The sequence below is a fragment of the Anopheles stephensi genome, chromosome 2, assembly GCF_013141755.1.
Source record: "Anopheles stephensi strain Indian chromosome 2, UCI_ANSTEP_V1.0, whole genome shotgun sequence".
Classification (NCBI taxonomy): Eukaryota; Metazoa; Arthropoda; class Insecta; order Diptera; family Culicidae; genus Anopheles; species Anopheles stephensi.
The window spans coordinates 40,975,489-41,001,676 of record NC_050202.1 but is presented as its reverse complement, the minus strand read 5'-3'; the positions used below and the strand labels follow the sequence as shown (position 1 = coordinate 41,001,676).

The window sequence follows — 26,188 nt, the reverse complement described above, 5'->3', positions numbered from 1 at the left end:
GCTCATGTCAAGGTATGTGGATAAATACATACACCTTGGCTGGCATACTTGCTGGTTGTTTGTAGTGGTGCAGCACCAACAAAACAAACCCGCTCGTCAGTTTGTTGTTATTCTGCTTCACAACTGTGTTGTTATTCTGCGTAGGTTTACTGTAGCACCAGTGGCCCTATAGTTTTGTGCGAATATGAATCGTTCTACAGTTGTTAGCCTTGTGCGGTAAGCTTCACCAGCATAAGCTTGTTTAGTGCTTGCACAACTGTTGCAGCCGAACATCGAAATGCACCAACTGCATCCCGTAGCTCAGTGCAAATGGTGCGGCAAACTTTCAAACGACTGGCGAGCATTCAACGCCAGTGCGGTTGTCTCGGGAAAAGATGTGATAATTCGTGAGATGGTCGATGTTTTCCAGCTGCCTCAGGTAAGCAATATCAGTTGTTGCCTTTTCTTTAGTCGGCCTAATGGTTGCCATTCTTTACTTCAGGGTTGGAATACTGATCCGGACGATGGGATATGTATCAAATGCTTGGAACGATTAGAATACTGCTACCAGTTCTATGGAACGTTACTTGCTACAGCTGCAAAGGAAAGCACTGTGTCCAGCGAACTAACACCCATAGAGGCGCGCTCCTTTGTAAGGTGTGCTGGCTGTGATGTTTCATTTCCCTCCCAGCTAGAGCTAGAAAAACATGCCAAAACTCAACATCCAAATGGAAGCGTACACCAGTTTCATTACTGTCGGGTGTGCAACAAATCGTTTAAAACCAACCGGGGCATGCTACAGCACCGTGCAATCTATCACGACGCGCAGGAAAGCTACGGCTGTCACATTTGCGAACGACAGTTCCTTACCAAAACCAACTATCGAAACCATATGCGCCATCATCAAGATCGAGTGTGCAGTTTTTGTAACAGCGGATGGATAACCGACGCCCACCTGCTGGAACACGTGCGCACCAGCCACACGGATCGGCTGTTTGTGTGTCGGTTTTGCAACCGAAAGGAGCAGCTAAAGAAGTGTCTTAATCGCCATCTACGCACAACCCACCAGCAGGAAACGAATCCTTACTTCTGTGGCCACTGTGGGACCACGGCCGCCGCCGGCAGTTGTTCGTTCGAGAGTATGCAACTGCTAACCGATCATTTGCAGCAAGTACACCGCGAGGATCATGGCGAGACAGTTGACGAAAAGAATGCTTACGGGGCTATTCTGCACGACTCTCTGTTTTCGAAGGAGCTCGATTTACCAGAAATGGATGAAATCGTTAAGGAGCAAGAGCTGTTTCTGCAAAACTTCCATCTGATTAGGAGCGGCCATGAGAAGCAAGAATTTTCAAGCAAGAACCCATCGGAACCACGCATCGATCAACGCATGGTGCTGGAAGATTTTCTCGACGAAGCGTTCGAGAACGATGAAATCTGGAACAAGTACATCGAGAACGGCGAGGAGTATCTGATCGACGATTACGATTTCTATTTGAAAGGAGCAGAAACTTCCTCGGAGCAGGCGTTGTGCGCGTATCTGTGCCCACAGTGTCAGCGAGGGTTTCAAAAGCAACATCATCTGACCGTTCATCTTGCCGAGGACCATGATGTACCCAGCATGGTGTGTAACGATTGTGGAGCCAGCTTTACGCGTGTTTCGCACTATCGCACTCATCGGCGGGAGCATCTGAAGGACAATGTGCGCTTCCGGGAGAGTAACATTCCCGAAATGGAGGAAGCTTTGTCGCTGGTGCAAACCTCATCGCTCGATTATTCGGTGCACGAGGAAGAAGGTGGGTACGTGTTCACGTGCAATCTGTGCGATCGCACATTCCAGCGGAAGCACAACCTGGAAAAGCACCGATGCCAGTTCTACGAACGTCACACCCCACCACAGCCAGCGGATGATGGAGCGACCCGGCAGGCGGGCAATGGAGCGCAGGATTTGCCTGCTAACCGGGAAGTCATCTACTGTATGCTTTGTGATCGTCGGTTTAGCTCAACCTCTGGGCTGAAATATCATCTGAAACGACACACGGGCATCAAAGCGTTCGCGTGCTTGTACTGCGAAAAACGGTTTACAGCCAACTCGAATCTGAATGCACACATGCGGAACGTGCATAGCCAGCGGAAGGACTATCGGTGCACCGAGTGCAACGAATCGTTTACTACCAAAGATCACCTTAACAAACATCAGCGCGCACGGCATCGTCAGGAGCGCGCATTCGTGTGTGGCGAATGTGGCAAGAGCTACCTGCAACGATCGCATCTGAACGAGCACGCAGCAGCGAGCCATCGAGACGATAGATACATGTGCAGCGTTTGCAACGGGTCGTACGTTAGCAAAAGTTCGCTGAAACGACATCAGCAGCAGAAACATGGCGTTTCGTAAAAAGGAAATATAGCTATTGAGGACGAAGAATCCAAGCCCACTGAGGCTCGTAATATACTTACCTGTCCGGATCCGAATCTTTCACGTTCGATCATCGCCTTCAAATTACGGGTTTGGCCCTCTTTTGGATCAGCTGTTCGGTTGCTATTCCCTTGATGTTGCTTTGCTGTTCTTGGGCCGCTTTTCTAATTGATCGTTTACTGGCTGTACCAATGCACCTCCCAGCCCCATAGGGATCATACGCCTCAGCGGTCCGTTCAAACACCCCCTAGAGCCGTTCAAACACCGGTTCCCCCAGGGAAGATGAACCAGACGCGTCAGGCCATGTCCCACGCTTCTCAGGTTATCGGAGTTCTACTTTACCATTCGGTTTAAGCTTCAGACTGGACTGTTTGTGACGGTCTTTGCAGGAGCAACCAAACATCGCTTACCTTGACTATGTTCGCCGACCCCGTTCGAGTTTGCCAAGCCCGAGTGCGCCGCATGCCACGCCTTGCCTGCCTCGCTGTTGAGCAGCCATGCAATTAATTCGGCTAACACCCCCTAGCACAGGGTTTATCGGACGACTTCACTGTTGAGCCACCATGTCTCGTGATCTTCCTGCTCAACAGTGCTCGTGGTCAGGGTACTCAAAGCAGCGCTTCAATCATTTTCCATTTCTTTCGCCGGTCGTTTGGTACCACAATGCTTTCTTCTTCGTTTTTTAGTTTTTTGCACTAACCATATACTTGTTCAATCATTTCATTATATTTATGGTAGTTGTTTTCATCCATCCTCTTGCTAGTGTTTCTAATTTAAATTGTTCCTTTTTGCTCTCGAAACAGGTCCTTGATTGTAATAGCACGAATGAATTGATACCACACCTGCACACATACAGCGTGTGTGTGTGTGTGTGTGCCTTTTTTGTCAATTTGTTTTCCAATATCGATTCACTACCCTTTAACTGCCAACGATTTCCCCGCCCAAACCATGGTGCTAATACCACATTTCGTGCCTAACTCACAGTGTGTGCTGTGTATTCAGCTTTTTTTGCAGTTGTTTGTTACATAGTTTTGCTTTTCTTGTGTTAAACCTTAACAATCTAATACGGATCCACTACTTGTAATGCCTGAAATTATTTAACCGCAGTGCAGAGGATCTTCTTAGCGCATTTGGCTAGAATCACGATCGATTATATGTACACACAAAACAGTGGGAAGTTAGGGGTAATAAAAACGCAAAAATATGGTGTTAAAATTATACAACGATACAAGAAACATTTGCTTGGCGCTTTAGGTTAACATAAAAAAATGTACTGGTGTAAATAATTTAGTACACGAAATTACTTAACTCACATCGACAATCGATTAGGTAAGGAAAAGAGCGAAAGAGAGCGTGATATAGATAGAGAGCTCTTTCGAGGATCTTTGTTCTTGTGATCGTTTATCGTGTTTTAGGAAGCTGCAGATCGGTTTCTCTCTGTTGCTACATTTTTCTATGTAACCAACAAAAACCAAACCAAAGACACGAGCTAACATTTCGGAGTTTGAGATTTCTTTGGTATGAATAAAATATGCTTTAATGCTATAACGCGATTCGGAATCAGTGATACGGTCCATTGCATTGAAAGAGAAAAATGCAACTTCGACAGCAACGAAAGTTGAGATAAAAGAGGTTTTGGAATGATCCAAAGATGTTCAAAGTATATCACAAGGAAATGGAATATATGCATTAATTCGTTTAACTAAACAGATCATATAGATGTACAGAGAGCATTAATTACTGTATTACTGTGGTCTGTGGTCGGAAACCAGGGGCCCTTTGGTCGGGATGTTTACCCTGTTCCGAGCGCTACCATCAACTATCATAGTTATGCTTTGTTTGTTGGCTATTGTGCTTTGCGTTTGCCCTGGTATGTGTAAAACGGAAAAAAACATAGCTTAATGTTTAGAAGAACTGTAGCAGCCAAACGCTCGGCCGTTTATAAATGGAATTATTCAAAAACTAGAGAGCCCAGCGCATACCGCAATGGAGCGGAAGCAGCGCAATACTACTACTAGAAGACTGCCAACGGTTAAATGCAACAATCTCCGTTATGCGATTACTAGTATCTTTGTCGACCTGTGTTTGGTTTTTCGCTATACATAGGGTTAGTTCACTTATGATTGGTTCCTTGGCATGTAACGTAAGTAAGTGTGCAAAGCCATTCTGCAGGACTCGCTATACAAATAATACACTCCGCCTGTCTGCACATCAGGCAATAATTTCCGTACGTTGCGGGATGGGACCTCCTGCTACCGGGTTAGGGGGAGTAGTGTATTTTAATTTGGTATATATGTACGATTAACACTAGAAAGCTGAGGCGAAAGAGCAGGGAAGAGTGGAAAATAGTGTGAAAAATATATCCATTTATCTAAATCTCTACCCTCTCCTGGCGTTTCCTCTCCTTCGGTATGTGACGTCGTACTCACGGTGCTAGTGCTCGATCTAGCTGCATCGATGCAACGGATGTAGACCCCCCTTCATTCTTAAACGGATGCAGTCGTACTGCAGTTTTCCGACGAGTGATTATTACTAGTGACACAAGCTGCTTATGCACGGCCGGTGTTTTGAACGGTGGTGAAGCAAAACGAGTTCCAAACACCAACCGAAAAGCTAGCGATACATCTTTAACTGATAACTGACTGCATCGATTCGGTACACCCAACTCGCAAATCATTCGATAACATTAACCGCGGATAAAACAAATCACAACGTAACAAAAGCAAACGAATGAACGTAAATTAATGGCGACTAGTAGACACACTTAAAGGTAGTTAAAATGAGACAAAAATAATAATCCGCCCCGCCTATACCTTCATCGACACTGGGTGCGATAATCAACACACTTGAGTTATAGTGAGCTTTGATGGTGGTTGTAAGCTAATTTAAAAACGAATCAAAAATATAACGTAAATGGCAAACGCATTTACGTACCGTGCGCCCCCCATACATTCTTATTCTGTGTAAAGGGCTGGAGTTTGTGCAACGTTCCCTTGCTACGGCATCGCTGCAAGACAAGCCGCCCCCGGAATCCCCCGTCAACAACACATTCGCCGCTTGCCTAAACGGATGTACCATACGCAGCAGTAAACATTGCTCGAGAGCTATCCGTATCGAGCGAAATATCCTCGGGGCTGGCCAGATCCACTCGGATCTGTTCCAGTTGACTGTCGTTGGCCGAATTTGTGGCACTGCTACTGTTCAGCTGCCCGGCGCCTCCACTGGTAGTGGTAGCGCTGCTATACGTGTAGCTAGTGTTGCGCCGCCGATTTCCTTGCCCTCCCGATTGCCCATTTCCACCGCCCCAGTTACGAAGCGTCCAGTGGAAGTGGGTCGGAGCTGCGTTGGTAGACGAGGGTGTTAAAGCACCGCCGGCGCCTCCCGTAGCTACTGTCGCTGTCGTCACACTGCCGGAACCGTTTGCCGATGGCATGATGACAACGGTCGTGTTGGTGGTGGTGCCGTGTTGGTTCATGTCGCTGCCAACCTCACCACGGCCCCGACTATCCAGCGCGATGTCGTCTTCGTCATCCACGCCGAGCACCTGCGACGGCATCATGATCGTTACCTCGCGGTTCGTGCACGGTAACGTTTCCGTGGCGCCCGCTATCATGTCCATACTGTCCTTGGTCCCCGAGTTGGACGAGTTCTGCGAGTCGAGCGAGTCAATACTGCTGTCGATGGCGGCCAACCCGTCCACACTGATACCCACCGACGAGTGGTGCGGATGGTTGTGGTGGTGATGGTGGTGGTGGTGGTGTCCATCGATACGATCACCCAGCTCCCGGAAGCGTACGATTGCTTCTTGATCTCCCTGGCACTCTTCGATCGAGCGCAGTATCTCCCAGCACAGTTCCGACTCAATCGGGATCGGTTGGTCCGAGTCACGATTGTAGATTGATATGGCAATGTGCACCGGGTGCGGGATGGGCAACGGAATTAGCATCTTGTCCGATGCATGCTTGGGCTGCTGTTTTCGCTTCCACGGTTTCCAGCTTTGTGTTTTCTGCTTCGGCGACGGCATCGGCGAACGACGTGCTCGAACTCGGGGCGTTGTCAATCCGGAAGACGTCGTGTCGCTGTGTGGAAAACACGATCGAAGCCTGCTTTAGTTCATGTTTGTCAATTGTTACCGGCAAATGTTACGTTAAAAGAAGCCCTGTGATCGAAAATGAAACAAATCTTAAAATACTTACTTGCGTTTTTCCGCTCGTCGTGAATTGATCATAACCCGCGACCGTGGGTTGAACGCAGACACTTCCAAGTACGGCGAATGGACCTGAATGTTTCCCCGCGGTGCATAAACATTGCCCAGCAAGTCTGGCCCATTAATGCCCATGATGTCGCTGGTATTTTGAACCATCTCGTTGTACCGATTCAAATCTAGCTGGGCGTGCGGTTCCAACTTGAACTGCGTATCGGTGTCGGAAAGCGGCGTCAAAAAGTCTAGGCTGAAAATGTCAGCATACAGCATACCGGCCAGCCCGGCCCAGTCTCCCACCGACAGGCCCTTTGCATCCCAGAACTCCTCCTCGCTGATCGACAGTCGGGCAATCACGTGCGAGGGGTAGAACTTCTCGAGCATGTACGCCGACTGCTGTATGACAATCTTCAGTTCCATCGTGTTGAGTTTGATGCGCGATTTCACCGCAGTCGTCAGCCCGGTCTGCAGGTCACGTCGCCTCTTTTCCAGCTTTTCGTGCAGTGACGTCATCAGATCTTGGCCCTCGCGCTCCAGCTGACGGTACGGCCCGACGCTTTTCGACAGCTGTGCTGAGAACGGTCCAAAACAGGCTTCCACAAACTGACTAAAGTCCTTCTGCGGTTGGCAGATGATGGTCTCCATGGAGTGTTGATATGCCTGCGCAAATAAAGCCAAACGCAACACATTAGAAGCATGCTTTCCAGCATAAGCGGTCGTTTCGATTACCTGTAGCTCATCTAGCTCCATCTTTGCCTCGAACGCGGCCAGTGCCTGCTCGGGTTTAATGGAGAAATAATAATCCAACGCCAACCCGGGACCCGCTATCCGGCGAACTGCAAAACTGTCGCTAGCTGGCACCCGTCCGCACTTTTTAATGAACAGATGAAAGGTAGCAGCATCCCAAAACAATCGCACCCAGTACCGCACGATGCCGACGAAGAACACTAGAACCGCAATTAGTGGACAAATGACGGACGCCACAAGTACAGCTGCCAGCGGTTGCAGCAAACCCTGGACTCCAATGTTCCAGCCAACCGCTTCAAGAAAAATACAGTACCGATTACGGCGACTCTCGTCGGGACAGTCCAAATCGTAGATCAGCATCATGTACAGATGCAACGTCACCGTTATGAACGGCATCCAGAGCGGGGCTGTGACGGCTAGCGCAAGGCTCGACGCGCTCACGGCAAAACACAGCAAGGGAAACAGCACCAGAATGACCAGCGTACCGAGAAAGCCCTTTATGAAGTAGTTGTAGAGGCGATTCAAATGGCGCGTCATGCCCTTCCCGATGAAACCCGTGTCCGGTTCGGTTTCGAAGTGTGTTCGCGCCTTCGAAATGTGACGCCACAGTTCCATCAGTCGCGAAACCATCGTCTGAGTGATGCTGGTTTTCCGCGGAAACAGTGTACCGTTTACCTGGGACAGCTCCAGATCGGCCATGAACGGTTTTTTGCAGAACAGGGCACGCAAACCGAGCGGGCTGCACCATGGCACGATGACACCGAGCAGAAACATAATATTCCAGGTCCACGTCCAGGTGCGTTGAAACAAATTCAGCAGCCGCCACATTGGCCAGCGCGTGCTGGTCGAACGAATCAACTCTTTCTCGACCAGAAACACGGGCTGACTTGGGTCCGAGCGAGGCGTTACGATCGATGTTGCCTGTTGGCAGATGACCGTCGGTATCACCTCCGAGTGGCCCTGGAAGCTGCGGCGAATGATCCACGACTTGGGGGACCAGATACGACACGCCCACTGGAAATTGCGGGTAGGAGTTTTGGCATTTTTCAGCTCCTTCAGCAGCACTGGTTCGCGCTATGAAATAGCAATGGTTTGCATCGATTAACGATTAGCTAGACACCTTTTAACCAAAGCGCAGCGAATTGGAATACCATACCTCCTTCATGAACGCCAAGTCTCGGTTGAGGAAGTACACCGTCTGGTGTAGGTTGAGCCGCTGTGCCGCGCGCAATGCTTCCTCGTGCGCTCCCCATGTAATTTTCGACAGCTTCGCCTGCTCGCCGGCATTCAATTTTGCTCGCAGCCAGGGAAAGACGCGCGACAGTACAGGATGCTGTTCCTGCAGCGTTTGCTCCATTTCTTCGCGCGATTTCTTCAACTCTTTCTGTATTTTATCCACAGCTCTGTAACGGAACGGAAAGGAACAAGGTCATTGCAGTTTAATGTTACAGAGTAAGGTGATCTCAAGAGTAAGGCAACGGTGTACTTTGTGCAACTGTTGCTCTATTCTTTGACAACGTTCTCTAGCTATGTCGCCAACACGCTACGTACTGTGTACAAATTCTAATGCGTTTCGTCTATTTCAATTTCTGTTGCGTGCGGAATGGAACATGGCACGTGTCAGCACATGCATCATCTGACCAACCCTGTACAACATTGCATACTCACTTGTGCATTATGACCACCGATTGCGCCTGTTGCACCAGCAGCTGTGGTATGTTTTCACCCAGTTCGGCGAGCTCCCCGTTTGACAGAATAGACGTGTAGACGCGCTGCAGATATTCCTTCATAACGGCATCATTCACTTCCTCCTCAATTTCGGCATCGGTCATTTTTCGTTCACGCAGCTCAGCAATGAGCCGTTCGCGAAAGTGTAGAAACCAGCCGCGCGTTTCCTTCTCCAGGATGCCCACCAGTATCGGTAACGCTCGTCGCATGGTATCCTTCGAAAAGAGACGCAAATCGATGTCCTGCCCTTTGGGTGTGACGTACAGGTAAGGGATCGGTTGCGCCTGGTTGCAGTTCACGTCAAACTTTTCCATCGTGGCACGGCGTAATTGATGGCGCACATAGCTACACAACGAGTCTAGGCAGTCTTCATATTCGCTCTGGTGGAGGTAGATAAGGAGTTGAAATCAGTTCAGCCCGATACTATTGCATCCAATGATCTTCTGATAGTTACCCTACAAACTAGTTCAGCTACCAAAAACCGACAACGTTCTTCCTTAATTTTGTTATCTAAATTATGCGCTAGCAGCGAGGGAACACCTGGTGGGGCGAGCAAAAGAGGGAAACACAAAGCACAATTAGTAAAAGGTAAAAGATCAAATCAATACGGGCTACTTACCGACAATCATGTCCATCAGTTTGATGAATCCCTGCAGCAATGCTCGAAAGGCATGGGCAACGGAGAAGAAATGGCCGGTCAACCGTTCCTTGGCAGTGATAACGATAAAGCGTGCGGAGAGTGCCAGATCGCTAAGCAGTGAGTCCCGCGTTCGTTCCGAACCTTTCTGCAGAAATTGTGACAGTTGCCATCGATGAACCTGGCCGGGAAAGTTCAAGCTCGGTACCTCAAACTCCCTGCAAGTATAGTTATTACGAACAATAGCTATTACACTTTGACGCACAACCTACGATGCATATCGTGAAAACGCATGCAACAATTGCTGTACATACTCTATTCTGAGTAACGCGCCTTACGCTATGGACTAAAAATCTTACAACAAAATTTTACAGCATATTTCTATTGCTTTCAACTACAAACTACATCACTACTGGAAAGAAAATGCTAGTAAAATGCTATGCTTGGCTGCCACGAATGATGAATGAGCGCGATATTTTCATTTCCGTGTTTCGTTTCTTAACTATTCCAAAACTAAAAAAGGGAACGTTGCGAGGCAATTCACATCTTCTTATGGAACGTTCTTTAACACACAATCACATCGAACCTATGCGAATACCAAATAACTAACACGATAGCTACAGTATTATGGGATACACTCGAACGACACCAAGAAACAAGGATTGTGCGCCCATTTCACATTTCTGTTTGTTTTTACCAGAGCCCCTACCAGGTCAGGATGGAGAACTTGAGTCCATAGATCGATTGAAAAGTGCATCGACGATAAGGTAACATTCATTTACTCTTTACATTAACTAACAACCAAAGGGACGATCCTAATCGGATTAATCGATCGTTGGTGACATTATGAAACCAGCTGTTTCAGGGACTTTACTTAAACCTCAACGCAACACAATGGGTGCAATGCAATGCGATAGGAAATCAATTACAATCATTACAAGAAGAATGACGCAGCAACACACAATACCAAAAGAGATGTAATGGAAGGAGAATACAAACAAACAAACAGACAAACAAACACAACACAGTATTTCGACTTCATTTACCCAGTTAACTGAACCGTTTCCAATTGTTCGAAATTCAATTTCTTCGGTTTCCCAAATTTGTCCTTTTGCAAGCTTTCAATGAAAATATTTACAAATAGTTTTGCGGTGCTTTTTAGTTCCATGAATAAACCCGGGTGGGACATATTTAGTGCGATTGTGTGTGTGCGTGTGTGTGATGAGAAATGTTATGGCGGAAAGTTTATGAAAATGTGACTATAGAAATGATAGAAAGGAATTTAAATTAATCACATAACAAAAGCGCGTTTGACTGAGGTAATTATTCCGTTGGTTTTTTTATAAGCTAGTTGAAACTTAATTCACGCGAAAAAATTAAGAAATGGCATAGTTAATGCACTTCAGGAGGTGTAAATGAGGTGTTGCGATATTGGACAAGAACTTCCAAACAACGGAAAGCACAAATAACGAAGGAGGTATATCTTAGATGATTGAAAGCCGTCTCATGAATGTGCCTTCTGATGGGTAAAACCAAGCTGATACTAACCCACGTTCACGTAACGATCGCAGCTGAGCGTTGGTCAGCAATCGTGGCTCACCGGAACCATCAGCAGCGACCGCATCCAGCTCATCGAACGGAGGTGCGATGAATAAATCGCGCAGGTTGATTGGTCGAGTTTTGCGTGTTCCAGTTGCAACGACTGTGCTGTGAATGTTCGCATTGCTTCCACCACCACTTCCGGCCACCGAAAGTGAGGTAACGCTCTGTCCTCCTCCTGCCCCTCCTGTGGTAACTGTTCCTGCACCACCATTACCGACTCCTCCTCCGGGACTGTTCGAGAGCGGGGTAGGTAAATCTGTGAACAGAGAGAACAATGTAAGTCTCCAATGTACGACTGGAACCGTGATTGGCCTTAGGTGTTTGGTCATTACTTACTGATGGGAAATGTTTTCCAGTGATATAGAAACTGCTCGGCAACCGATTTGATGTGTTCGATCAGTTGCTCCACTTCTGGCGGAGCGCCAATCAGATTGATTTGAAAGTTCACCGGCTCTTTCTCGGGCGGTTGCAGTGAGGTTGGCCTCGCCAACGCCGGCCCACCGGCACCACTGTTGGAGGAACCGCGCAAGGCAGCCACCACTGTCGTCGTACTATCGCCATTTCGTACCGTATCGAGAACCATTTTGTGCTCGGGAAAATATCGCTTTATGGTGTTAAACGGTCAAAATAAAAGCGATCGGTTGTCGCTTTTTCCCAGAACTACTGGACAAGAGAATTGTAGCGTGGTGATGAACGAACGGACTCGGTGTCATAAATTGTGCTGTTTTGTGGAATGTGTGTGTATGTGTGTGCTACAATACTATGGCAAACTGGCTTTGGCCATGTGGATGACGGAGGCAGTAGCGGTAGTAACGGCAATCGTCACATTGACGGATGGCAGACATTTGTACTTTTTAGTAGTGGTTACAGCTATTCGGCAACCGTTTCCACCTCCTACGGGTCTGTCACGATTAGGAAACGCTCGTCACAGACATGTGTAAGCTGTTGGAACCTAAAACGAAAAGATGAACGAAAACAATAATTAGCAAACAGTTATTGTACAATGGGAAAGGGGACTATTTCTTCGTAATATTAACCGTTGTATTCGACACACCAGAACTCAATGTGTCGTTCTACTATAGCAGAATCATAAAAAAGGGGTGTGTGTTTAAGGACCCATTTTAAATACGTTAACGACCTCCATTTAGCACTACTGAAGCATGACTGGTACGAGACCGCACATGTATGTACGTCATGCAAGCTCTCTCCGCTGTTCTTTCATCTCAACAAACAAAGCTCGTGGGGGCATTGGCGTTCTGTGCGGGTATGGTCATTGATGCATTTTTTTTCTGCAGCTTGCACGCAACACTCTTCACCCGAGGGATGCACGCACAATCCAAAATAATAAAACATATTTTCTGATGACCTTGAGTGACCCATAATTGGGATTTGCATGCACATTATGAGTTCAATACATTTTGATGCCTCAAAGAGCTATCGATTTAGCAACTGGGAGCCTATAAATGGGAATGAAAGAACCATTAAAAAGAATAACAAAAAAAACAATGCACACCGTTTTACTAAGTGTAAGACCCGTAAGCTCACAAATAATGAGTTATATATTTTTCAAACTGTTGGCATCTCATAAGTGATTCAAATTAGCAAACATCGGATCACTTAAAGTAACCAACACACAGGGAACAAGAGGACAGAAGTAACGTGTGGTCTATTTTCCCGCCTACAAACAAATAAGATTAACTTGTTTGTATGAGAAGCAGCTGTATTAGCTGTAAACGGGGTTTACTGCATTGAGTAATGTGCCTTCGGGGTTAACATAGTTCCACTAGGAACGACAGTACAACAGCCATCCAACGACCGCCACAGAATGTTTTCATATTTCCATCACTTGCTAACGGGAGTTGTACAACACCATTTATTATTGTAAGTTATATTCACCAGCAAAAACGAGTATTTTCCATTGATCTTGTTACATTTCCACTCAACTAGAAAATCAACGCCTTTGACAGCTGACTGGGAAAAACCACGACATAAGCCGAGGGGTAGGATACTCGACTCGTGCAGCCAATCAAAACAATCCCAACTGGTATAATCAACAAATCACGCTTATTCCGGTGCTGATAATTATTCCCTCCATTTTAGAGACCATACTTCATTACAAGAATGATAATATATTTTTCTGAAATATTTCCCCAACTGTATCATAGCGAAAACTCATAAAACGGCTTATTTGCTCATTTGCATTTCAACACATTGCGCTTCGACATTCATATCCCCTTCCATGACATTGACAGCTCGCGTTCCCAGCAGAGGGCGCTGCGCCGATGACAGAAGAGCTTCCGCTCTGCGTTCTGCAACTCTCTTTCTATTCGATCCGAGGAAACAAGCAGCAGCATGAGGTGCGCAAGTTATCAAAAAATAGGCGAAAATATAATTTTAACCAAAGCCCTTCCGGCTGAAAACAACGCCCAAGTGACGGAGAACCGATGGAGTTAGAAATTGAATGGAATTTGGCCCGCAACGGCACGGAAAATCGTGTTCTATTACGCTGAAATCACATGTGTATGTGGCGCGTCTGTCGGTCCCATTGTATCGATTCGCCGTCCGGTGTGGTGCGAGAGTGTATTGGGATTGGATTGCGACTGACGGAGCCGCTGCTTCCCGGTGACTGTTCAAAACATGACACATTTCTGTTGGGAATGTTAGTCTCCGGGAATGAAGAGACACTGGGAATGTGTTGATGAATTGAGAACGGTCACCCCTTACGGTTCTTCGTCGCTCGGGTGGTTTCAGTGTGTGCCATGTAAAACGACGTGGCAGAGATGGGCATTTACCAGAATGCCGAAAAACAAGGCTACGCCACAACGATTCCTCTATTAAAAGTGTGATGTTTCCGTGTTGTTTTCAGTTCCCTCAAGCTTCAGAAGAGGCTGGCAGCCTCGGTTATGCGATGCGGCAAGAAGAAGGTGTGGTTGGATCCCAATGAAATCAACGAGATCGGAAACACCAACTCCCGTAAGTAGCAAAAACTATGCCGCAAACGATTTGCGTCGAAAGCTCTGAACGTTTGGTACTAATACCATGTTTCTCGTGTCTTGCAGGACAAAACATTCGCAAACTCATCAAGGATGGTTTGATCATCAAGAAGCCGGTGGTGGTGCACTCGCGTTACCGTGTGCGCAAAAACACGATCGCTCGTCGTAAGGGCCGTCACTGCGGTTATGGTAAGCGAAAGGGTACGGCCAACGCTCGTATGCCGCAGAAGCTGCTCTGGATGAACCGTATGCGTGTGCTGCGTCGCCTGCTGAAGAAGTACCGCGAGGCGAAGAAGATCGACCGTCACCTGTACCACGATCTGTACATGCGTGCAAAGGGTAACGTGTTCAAGAACAAGCGTATCCTGATCGAGCACATCCACAAGCGAAAGGCGGAGAAGGCCCGTACCAAGATGCTGAGCGACCAGGCCGAGGCCAAGCGTACCAAGGTTCGTGAGGCCCGTCGTCGTCGCGAGGAGCGCATCGCCACCAAACGCCAGGAGCTTCTGCAGACGATCGCGAAGGAAGAGGAGACTGCGCAGCATGTTGCGGCCACTGGAAAGAAATAAACTACACCTCCTCGCTCAGTATAAGGCATCTCGAGGAACGTGAAACTGTGAACAACCGTGTATGTGTATTGTGTTGGTGTAGGTTCCCCATCCGAACAGTGGTAGCAGTGAAGATAATAAGGAAAGAAAATTTCGCCACAGGATTTGGTGCATAGTTTTATCGAGGCGGCGGGGGGCAGGAAATTTCCTCAGGCAAAACTGGTATCAAACCACCTTTGGATTGTTTACCCAAATGACCATGCCCAAACGGCTAGATAACGCTCGTGGAAGCCGGAATGAACAAGGTCTTCCAAGGTGTTGTAAGAATTCCAAAGAACAACTGAGTATCATTTGTGGTTTCTAATACACTTTTGTGTAGCGGCAAATGCCTTTATAAAAAGATCGATGGTCGAGAGCTCCACAACTACGGAAAAGTTGGAAAAATACGCGATTTTAAATTTCTACTAAACACAGCACGGGAACAAAGGAAACACCACAAAATGGACGGTTTAAACAAAACTTCGTTTATAATTTTGATTTTTCTTGACGATTTTAATTCAGTTACTTCGGCAATTCTTGCAAAGAGTTTAAGGGAACCAATGTATAACTGACGGGGAGATGGGAAAGATTCCACTAAAGTTTGTTTGGCATTTTTTTGTTCATTCTAATAGAACGGCCTTGCCCAATTATTGGCTAGAGATGATTAAATTAGATCATAATTTGCACCGCACTTTCTTACATAAATTGACATGCAAATGGCGCTGTGATAAAACTATATTTGTCCTATTTGAGCAGCGTACATAATTCATAATTTCAGGATTTTTGTCGTTACACACACCACCAGCTTGCCCGAATCAGCCTCCCTTGCGGTTGGCCTTTCATGTGTGGAAATGAGATGCGTTTGTTCCGAGAAGCGTTACTAATTAGTGTAACCTTAAATGGCTTCACTGCAAAGAACTGTTTTCGTTCCGCACCAAACAACGAGAAGCATATGGATGGGAATACAGAGTCGCATTCCACTCCAGAACATTAAGTGGTTCCATGCGTTGCGAGACGCGATCTTACGCGTTAAATTAGGTCACCACCCGCAGTGAGGGTGGAAAATCGAGAAAAACATATTTGGGTTCCACACAGACACACGTGCTTAGTTTTCTTTCCTGCATCGGCATGACCACACAGACACATACACACACCAGTTGCTCATGGCAGCAAATCACTTGGGTGTAGTTTTCCGCGATAGCGGCCATCATCACCATCATAGTCGTTGGTGAGTGCACACTACAACAGTTGCAGTAGGTAAACAGAAAATTAAATGAAAAATCCAGCCGACCTGTGCAAACAATTGCAAACGGGCGGGCTACATGAATGGAACATCCGTCTGGGATGCGGCTGCACAGAATGCACTTTGCGGTACAGTCATGATGCTGATACATTTTACATCCGACAGCCTTCCCATCCCGGCCAGCTGCCCATAATAATGTCAAAACGTAGCGGCAACACAACATAGCATCTTCCCGCGCTATAGCCGTCCGTCCGCTCGCAAAGGAGCAAGTAAAACTATTCACCAGCAGCAGTCTATTCCAGACCTGCATAGTTCAAGAGGAAAAATGTAGGTCACTCAATCCAAACGAAGAACGAAGTAAACAAGCCAGGATCAGTTCTTAATTTTGCGCCGTCAGAGCAGAGATCTGTACAGTTTGTTGATGTATTCACATTCTGAAAAGTGTTCTTTTATGCTGCAATTTAAAAGGCAACCTACAATAGGCGCAAGAGCTATCCGGAGCACACCAACCCCAGATTGCATTTTGTGTATTGTTATAGTTTCGCGAAAAGAATTATGTTTCTCAGTTGAGTTTGCTGCTAACAGAAAATGTTGCTAAACTGCATTATCTGAAAAATATTTAAATTTATTGTCTAACGGCTGAAACTCACTGATTTCCTATCATTGTCTGTTGGCACTACAGCCCAAGTAAGAAGTATTGTGTGTGAGCAAAAGAGTCTGGAGTAATGTTCCATGTTTGAAATTTGTAAAAAGCCAACAGAAAGTTAGAGTTTAAAAGCTACATGTGTAAATAAACTTCTCCACAATTTAAGAATCAGTCTATTGCCAGACAGTGCTTTCCCATGCTAAATATCGCTAACAGAATTCCGCTTTGACTGCTCCAAAGAGAACCACCCAGGGGCCCGGCCTTTGGTCTAGAGAAAATCATGGTTTATCCTCCTGCTTCTCTTTTAACCAATTCTCAAAACAATTGAATTGTGAGTCTGGAGTGGGTGGATACTGATAAAAAAGGTGGCAAGTGTACATACCACACGGTAGTGTACTGTACAGCATTGCACAGACTAGATTTTACACCAGGAACTAGTGATGGGAGGAGATAACACAAAATCTCCGGCGATTCCGGCTGGCTGGCTCTAACCGACCAGCAGCGGCGGACGTAGCACACATAAAGGGTGAAGGAATGCTTGGCATGCGTAGGCCGTTAAGTGGAAGAGGGAGCACGGAAGTAAGTGTCTCGCCGCTGGGTGAATTTAGTTGGGAGCGTTGTTGCCACTTTCCTTTTAAATCCATCCATTGTTGTTCTAGCCTAGCGCTGTCTAGCGAGATGGAATGTGCATGTGGTCGCGAAGGGGTGCAATTGTTCCCGGAAAGGATGTGCCCAACTGCTCGGAAAAATATCATCCATTAACCGAAGAGGTTGTTGAACCTTAGCGGCCAGGCATGCCAATATGTATTCTGCCTTAGGTTCTGTTTGTATACGTTTTTAGCGGCGGATCTTCAAAGTCTGATGTTCGCTAGTGAATTATTTACTTTTTAATAAACTGCTTTCATCTTCTGGAACAATATTTCAACCTGGCATCACCTGTATCAGGCGGTCGGGTGGCCGAGGCGATAATAGCGCCGTTCTTCACATGGCAGCACTGGGAATCAAATCACATCCAGACCGCGCCTCCCCGTACGCAGGGCTAACTACTAACTGCTACGGGTAAAACCAAGTCACAGAAAGCCAGAAGTGGCAGGCCAAGACCTTTCGAAGTTGTAGTGAATTATAATAAAAATAAATCTTCGACTGCTGCTAACTCATCATCATCATTATCATAGAGTTGGCCTACTCTTTTAAAGAGCACGTCGTCGTGACATGGCCCGGTCAACAATAGATTTCCATGAAACTCGATCCCTGGCTGCAGCTTCCCATCCATTCGTGTAGGCTCCCGATCTCCGACAGGTCTCTCTTCACCTGATCCAGCCAAGAGAACTCGCTGTGCTCCTCGACGCCTCGTGTCGAACTGAGGTACGCTGACGAATACCTTCTTGGCGGGGCACAAGTCCGGCATCCTCATAACATACCCCATCCATTGTATCCTGCCGGTCTTCGCCACCGTCCGTCTATTAAAACGTGGTCGATTTGGGAATAGGTTTGTAGTGGTGGTGATCTCCAGGTATAGCTGAACCGAGGTGCGTGCTGGAAAAAGGTACTGCGAATGCTCATGTGCTTGGAGGAGGCAAAATTGACAAGCCTGAGGCCGTTGTCGTTTGTCAGTTGGTGGGCGCTGAAGTTTCCTATCGTCGGTTTGAATGCCACCTCCCGTCCGACCTGAGCATTAAAGTCCCCGATGACAATTTTGACGTCGTGTTGTGGGCAGCGGTCGTACTCCCTCTCCAGCTGCGTAAAGAAGAGCTCCTTCTCATCATCGGTGCTCCCAAGGTGCGGACTGTGCACATTTATAATGCTCAGGTTGAAGAACCTGCCACGAATCCTCAACCTGCACATTCGTTCGTTTACTGGCCACCATCCAATCACTCGGTGTTGCATAGCACCTAGCACCATGAACGCGGTACCGAGCTCACGCGTTTCTCCACCACTTTGGTAGATTGTGCAGTTGCTACGGTACTGGCGCACCATTGTACCCTTCCAGCGCACCCCTTGCAGTTCTTCTATCTCTAATCCGCGGGTCTGGACCTCATCTTGCAGGATTCGGGTGCTTCCGTCAGTTGTGAGGGATTTGCAATTCCAGGTTCCGAGCCTCCAATCGTAAGTCCTTTTTCCAAGTCTGGGGTCAGTATCGATTGGCCCGGTGCGATATTATCTGTTGTTGGCTGTTCGTTGCTTTTTGTTTTTCCAGGGGTGGCTTGCAAGGCCTCTCCCCTATCCTCCTGTGCCGTCGGAGGGCCTACGCATCCTTGTTTAGTGTCCCTTGAGATGCCAGGACAGAAAGGGACAACCAGCCGCCCCTAACATGGAGAACAGTCGCTGGCCATCCCCCTGCTGCTAACTCAATGCATGCAATTTTGCTTAATTCCTACTTCCAAGGAATCCTCCTTGGACAAACATTATTAACAACCTGTACTGGAGAGTTCTTCGGCAGGCAGCTGGCTTTGACGAATAGTTGCAACTTCATCTTTGCTATTTGCTATAATTGGATAGTGTTGTCATAACATAATCATAAATTAGGTCAGTTGAAAATATCTTCAATCTCTTGGACAATGCGCCCAGTTTTGTGTTCCATGATAACTAACTGTAGTGTATCTGACCATCATTAGAGACACTTCCGCCTTTTTATTACCGGTCAGAATGTTTCTCACTATTTTTCAGCTTCTTCACTGACCTTATCGTTAGTGTGAAAAAGCAGTTGATGAGCGACGAACGCAAAGAAAAAGGGTTAAACTTATGTGTTTCGAAATGTTTAAAAATGAACCATATTCTTGCAAAGTTCGTTAACCTCACAGCAGTACACAGTACACTAAACCGCCTCCGCCGGAAGTCAAGCGACGTGATTTCAAATTACGGCCATTTCTTCCATACGCATGGTAGTACGGGGTTAGTTTATATTATTTAGCTCAGATTAATACTCACATGCGTATTAGTCTGTACAAGTAATATGATGCAAGTTATAATTAATTTACATATTTTTTATGATGAAATTCGCTGCTATTCACTACGCACACAACAGCCACCTTCGCCTGTCTATGCTAACGAGCTACCCGTGTTTCGTGTTGAGAAAAGTCTGAAAATTCCAGAAATGTATAATCCCGTTAATTAATTCTTAAGCTCATCGCCGGATTCCTACATTCGCTGGTCGTGGCGACGACATACGGTGCGTGTGGAACTGTTATGCGGCAGGAACATTAAGTGTGGTTTAGGACCAGAGGAAGAAATTAGGTTCGTATAAGGAAACGTTCGGTATTGTGCCTGACCACGCTCAGTAAAGCGAATATGGTAAGGGACCAACCAAGCAAACTGTCCAGTCCAGCACGTTTTAATAGTGTACTTAAGTCACGGTATCTTTGTTGTTAGAGTATATAACAATTAGAAAAGATTTCCGGACACTTTTACATACATCTATTCATTTATAAGTTAGATTGCCTTCAAGTCCTTTACCGAAAATGGGCATTAAATTCAATAAAGCATCGCCAGCACAACCAATGTAAACTACTTCAAGTAATCGCATAAAATTCGGGGAAACAACCATTTTGTTTTGGTACATCACGTCGTCGTGCAAGGACCTCACCTAACAGTGCCCACCCGTGGCGCATTTAATCAGCAGAGTCAAATTTCCATCAGCACTTGAAACACGCGCCGCCCTACCAACTTTACCAACTGTTGCTACTTCAGCAAGGGAAGAGTTTCGCGTTGAAGTGATTTTACATCGAGAATCGTGGGTTGTTGAAGTAACAGCGTTAGCGCAGAAAACGAGACTTATAAATGTTGCACTTGTTTAAAGTAAATTCGAGGGAAAAAGTTGCTAATGGTTGAAAAAATCTATTAAATGTTGTTCATAATGATATAAGTATATGATTTTTTTTGAAACATTAAGCAAAACAATTTGAGCTATTTATGTGAAAACTCGATTCTTCTTTGTTCATGATTTCTTAATGAACTCTTTCTATAGTAACACTTACAGATTTTTTATGTGTTTTTTTTTAAATCGTTAATTTAAAGCAGCCTTGGATTTATGAGACCTTATTAGTCTCTTTCGTGTTGATTCCATTCAATGATTTCTAAGTTCAACAATGGGATTGCAGTATCCCACTACTAATTTCGAAAATGATCCTAGAGATTCAATCATTCGAAACGCTATATTACTCAAGTATTGGATGGATGGATAGATGGTTTATTGTTTTTTTTCGTACACGCTAGGAAATAGGGTCTATGCCTCCAATTGAAATAGAAACATTTAAAGAACAAATAAACATTGAAACAACCAACAATGAGTTCACAAAAAAAATATTCAGATTATATGATGATATAACAGCGCTAGAATTTTTAGGCCACGTCAACTCCAAATGCTTCATGGCATGAATCATGGTAAAAAATGTTCGAACCTATTCAACTTTGGACCTATAGTATAATTATATTAAAGTGGTGCGGTTAGTTTTTCCTTTTCTTTAAATTCACATTTTTTCTTGTTTTTATCAATTTTTTTATGGAATTTGAGGACGTTGAAAGTACTTCATGTTTTATAACTAAATATCTACATTATCTCCAATTTTCTAATTGTTTCATACAATATTGTATAATAGTGAAACCTATTCCAATTTAAATTGCGTGTGAAATACAAGTGAAAGATAAAAAAGCATAATAAGTTAAGTAATTAACTGAATGCTTTGGAACGCATAGTAATGTTTTTTTTTTATATTATAAGAAAACAACAGACAATATGTTGAGCAGAAGTATTACAAAAATAATACATTAGTTGTGTATAATTGAGGACCGGTTATGGGAATTAGTATCTGCGTAAATACGTACAATACGACGTCAAGCCGTCATATTGAAACTATAAATATATTACTTAAATATATAAATATGTTACTAATGATAACGAAATGATCGGCAAGGATCCATTCAATATATGTAATATTTCTGTCAAAGAGTCTTCCATTGTTTCCATCCTACTGTCCATCGGCATGAAACATCCTACTTATGATGATGATGAAACTGAAACTTTAGTAATTTTCTTCAGGTTACGAAAAGTGGCATAAGAGCAGTTTAGTTTTTAATCAACCTACATCAAACGGTGCATTTAACATGCTACCGAAGGCAAAGGGCCTTAAATGGACTGAATCACCAGTCTGTTTGGCAATAAGTGTTCAACAAGAAGAGGAACAAGCCTTTAACAAATGCAGGTCTGAATATAAAGTTGGTAAGAATATTGCAGCCTGGTTTTCATTCAAAAACTCTTTGCTAAACAAGCAACTCCGAATTTCGTCAGCACTTTCACTTTTTCTTTAATAACTCATTGTGTATGCATGTCACATTTTACAACCATCTGGATTATCGAAAGCAGATTTCTGCACGTGCATTTTTTTTCTTCTCTAACGCTCAAGTTCAAATTTGGCCGGGTTCCTGACACCAAGGTCACAAAGAACATTGAATAAATCTGAGGTCGGTCAATGAAGATGAAGCACTGCTTTTCATTTCGTCTACTGTACTACTATGCCTTTAAAGCAAATGAGAAAAAGCTAAGAAACAAAGCATCTTTGTATGTTAGTAACATTTATGAAAAGCACATCGGATCAACGATTGGCTAGCGGACGGTCTCAATCAGAAGCTGGCAAACACTTTTTCAACTCATTGTCACTGTTTTTGTGTCGCTTCCAGTGGAATGATATAATACTGCTGCCAATTGAGCATTCAGTCTGTCAGTCAGTCAACGGCTAGTCCGTCCTATAATGGCCGGAAGTTGGGATAGAACAAGAAAGCAAGAGAATGTCTGTGTCTTAAAAAAGGCAAAAAGTAGAGAGAGAGCAAACGAGTTGAAATAATTTGGAGCATTCTTCAAAACCCCTGGACCAACTTGATGCGTCTGCGGCAGGAGGTCACAGGGTCAGATCTTGGTCAGGGTTGCGAAAGTATGGAAGGAATGTTAAGCCAAAAAACTAAGCCAAACAAAAAAGGAAAGTACTCGCATTCGCATCGTTCTTGACCGGTCTTTCTTCCGCCCCGCCTTACTTATGTTTGTATGGAGACGGAGCGGATGAACGTCATTAGCATTCCGGCGCGCGTATTTTGTGCAAATCGCGTAAACGAGACGGGTCTAATTTCGGGGAATGGATTGTGTAGGTTCAACAATTCTCCGAAATGTTTTTACCTTTACACCACAGCTCGGTAACAAAATTATGCAGTGAACATCGATTGTACTGCATGTAGACAATATTCCCGACAATATATTGACGTTTACGTGCACGCTTCATTTAATGATTGTTTGAAAACAGTCTAGCCTCTATCGCATTAAAACATCATCAATCTGATGGATAAACGTTTTCTGGTGGATGCCAAAATAAAGTAGCTTCACCAATAATTTTGAGCACTCGTTGAGCACTTTTCGATTTTCAGCATTATTGGGAAAACAATAATTGTTACAATATTTCCAAGCAAAAGGTGTTTGAAAAATTTGGAAAGATTTAATCGTCCTGATTATTTTGTTTTACTCTGAGTCTAACAAACCATTCTAACAAAGACTATAATCTTTTTTTTTGTGATGCCTTCCAATCTTTGCAGTATGTTGGCAGAAAAAATGGCCTTTACGAACAGAAGAAATGTCTATTTGACACAAATTTTCGAAATATATACTAAAATTCTAACGACTTCTGCTAGGACATCCCAGCCTAACTGGTCGTGGACTTAAAAAGCTTATATTTATTTATTACAAATTTGGGGCGGTCCGGTGGCCGAGGCGATCACAAGGCAGGACCGGAGTTCAAATCACAAGGCAGGCCGAGACCTCCCCAGGTTGTAGTGCCAAGGAAGAAGAAGAATCTTACAAGAAGTTAGTTTAATTAACTATTTTATGTAAAGAGCAACAACGGTGAATGCTAATGCTTGCAAGCCTACATAATTCATTTTGGACATATTGCCTCTAGAAAAGTGGTAATGAGAGCAGAGCAACAGTGGTCAGTAACGGAGTCAACCCAAAAAAATTGTGACCATGCGCAATATGTAATACATGTCAGTGGGATAGGTCATCGTTGCAAAACATTCCAGAAATCATTCGTTTGTTAAAGATTAGACCAGCACAATGATAACAGGATGTGCAAGTAAAAACATTCGCAACTCTATTCTCAATGATAAACTTCATTGCAATTATTGTATATCGTCAAATACAATGCACACTGCTGAAAAGGATTTAATAAAAAAAAAACCGTCAATCAGGGCGTTTATTGTTTGCCACCACAACAAGTGGCAAGTTTCGAATGACTCCGAGACGCATCTTTGTTTGGTCGGTTAAATTGCTAAACAATTAAACCATTAGTGCGCACACAGCCGATCGGTTGGGGTCGCTACTCAAGCAGCTTAAGATGCAATACTGTTCGCTTAGAAACATATTTCGGGTTTTTTAAAGAACATTATGACTGGTCATTCGATACACAAATGTGAGCCATCCGGCGGTGGGAATAAACATCGTGTTTATATTCTAATCTTTTTTGACCCATATCGCTTACCTACAGGGCTTGCAAGTAAATATAGCGCAAAAAGTGAATCATTGAAAGCGTTGAATCAATTTTGAATAATTTTCCAAAATGAAAAAAATTCATACGAATTACATGAAGATATGACAATACTAAAAAGTGGATGAAGATTACGAATAAGATAGTTTTAGACTATTCTTAAATGTGTTTCGATGCGTCTATATTATGTTACATTTGCGGCAACATTTCCATGAGTAAAGTATATGTTTTTTTTCACTTTTTGAAAGTGAAACATAAACCAATGGAGAAGAGCAACTAATTTCAAACACTTTCCTTTCGCTTTCATCATCAACTATTTCGTTCAACCACAGGTGGCGTACATATTTTGCCGCATCTCAGGAATCGGATTTTCATCGATTTCTTTTTCGTTGCTAAGTAACACCAGTAGGAGGGAATGCTGTACCACACGAGCATATTGGTTTCTGATGAAGCAACTATTTGCTCAACGGATTGAAGCAGATTTTCTGTCTGCACGAACCAAGTTCTTATGATATTTCGGTAGTAAACACAGGGGCCACATAAGTAAACCACCACCCTGCGATATGAGGCAGGGAAATGCTGCACTCCAATGTTCGGCGAGAGTGCAAATTTTAGCCTACTTTTCCCATCATGCTACCAAAAACATCTGATGCTGTCCACTCGACGCGCACACACACATAATCGCGTCTCCAGCACCAATACATATCGGACAGGCGCCAAAGGTGAAAACAAAGAAGTCCGCACCCCCTGGAAACTAAAAATATTCGCAATGGAAGGAAGTCGGACAACACCCCAAATCCATTTCCTTCGTTTGGAGGGAAATCGCGCGAACCGTGTAAAGAAGGAAGTAATTATTGGCATAGATAAGCGTACCAGCTAACCGCATTGTGGGTAGAGAGTATGGTACATACCATTCCGCCTATGCTCCACACTCGATGCTATTGTGCTGCAGCAGAACAGGAACCATGTCACTAGTCCAAGCGCTCCTCGGTACGATATATACGGATCACGATTTTTTACGAGGGTGGTTTCTGTTACTGTCCACTAGAAGAACTATTTCTGGCAACGTTTACTATGGACGTGCAACTGTTAATCGAGCATGCTGACGGTTTGTTTTACTTTACGGACCATTTATTCGCATTCCAGAGTCTCCAATCAAGCTGTTTTGCACCATTATGTGTGTATTGCAAATCAGATTATCACTAGAGCGCTACACGTAAACACTGGACACTAATGTAGGATTCCTCTTCAGGATCCAGCTGCCCCGTTTTCTTTCGATATAGATTCTCACCAGATTCACACCAAAGCAGCCACTAGAACACTAGACGAACACCACGAATCGCAGATATCGTTGCGCGTTTGTGTCACGAAACTTCACCTTTTGCTGCGTGTTCACTCCAACAATTGTCTTTGCGTAGCGTTTACGCTCACGTGCATTCAAATGCACTTGCGTGCATGTTTTTTTTTTTTCGTTTCAATGTTACCACCCCAACGGAAAGTCCTTTTAGAAGAAACTTTGCTCTACACTTGTACACCTTGCAACTGTTCAATCATTCACACACTCTGTCTGCCCCAGCGGCAACAACACACTGATAAACAATACACTTGTGCAACTTTCGTGCGCCAAATAAAGGATACAGCACTCCTGCAGTAACTACGGGCGATGTGCTGTAAAAGAACGGGATGCGGTTTTATAATCATACACACCAAACATCACTGCAGCGCACGGTTTTCTCTGCTGAAACACACGATAATACATGAAAACTCACACTTTCTACCGAAAAATTCGGAACTAAGCGTCCCGCAGCTGAAAAACATTCAGTTGCGGACACACGGTCGTGTCGATTTGTGCGTGAAATCGCCAGCCGCTTTTGACAGCTGCTGACCAA

General features: G+C 44.8%; 3 protein-coding genes across 5 annotated transcripts; 2 read left to right on the top strand and 1 right to left on the bottom strand.

The window, feature by feature from the left end:
* Window positions 1-31: 31 nt before the first annotated feature.
* On the top strand, window positions 32-3,876 carry LOC118503187 (zinc finger protein 585A-like). Its single transcript, XM_036036168.1, has 2 exons — window positions 32-418; window positions 482-3,876. Exons 1-2 carry the CDS (start codon window positions 278-280, stop codon window positions 2,372-2,374), a joined length of 2,034 nt encoding a protein of 677 aa, XP_035892061.1. The 5' UTR covers window positions 32-277; the 3' UTR covers window positions 2,375-3,876.
* On the bottom strand, window positions 3,100-26,186 carry LOC118503184. 3 transcript variants are annotated; one of them, XM_036036161.1, is made up of 12 exons: window positions 26,069-26,186; window positions 25,211-25,967; window positions 11,647-12,262; window positions 11,257-11,566; window positions 10,755-10,826; window positions 9,691-9,926; window positions 9,526-9,611; window positions 9,012-9,451; window positions 8,500-8,746; window positions 7,326-8,417; window positions 6,592-7,256; window positions 4,112-6,474 (listed from the first exon to the last, which is right to left on the bottom strand). In XM_036036161.1, the coding sequence occupies exons 3-12, from the start codon at window positions 11,891-11,893 to the stop codon at window positions 5,457-5,459; spliced, it is 4,413 nt and encodes a 1,470-aa protein (XP_035892054.1). In that variant the 5' UTR covers window positions 11,894-12,262; window positions 25,211-25,967; window positions 26,069-26,186; the 3' UTR covers window positions 4,112-5,456. The 3 variants fall into 3 exon arrangements, with proteins under 3 accessions (XP_035892055.1, XP_035892054.1, XP_035892053.1); XM_036036160.1 differs by lacking the exons at window positions 25,211-25,967; window positions 26,069-26,186 and adding an exon at window positions 13,207-13,308; XM_036036162.1 differs by lacking the exons at window positions 10,755-10,826; window positions 25,211-25,967; window positions 26,069-26,186 and adding an exon at window positions 13,207-13,308 and having other exon boundaries at window positions 3,100-6,474.
* Window positions 13,545-14,924, top strand: LOC118503195 (60S ribosomal protein L19). Its single transcript, XM_036036177.1, has 3 exons — window positions 13,545-13,667; window positions 14,177-14,283; window positions 14,370-14,924. The coding sequence occupies exons 1-3, from the start codon at window positions 13,663-13,665 to the stop codon at window positions 14,870-14,872; spliced, it is 615 nt and encodes a 204-aa protein (XP_035892070.1). The 5' UTR covers window positions 13,545-13,662; the 3' UTR covers window positions 14,873-14,924.
* Window positions 26,187-26,188: the final 2 nt, after the last annotated feature.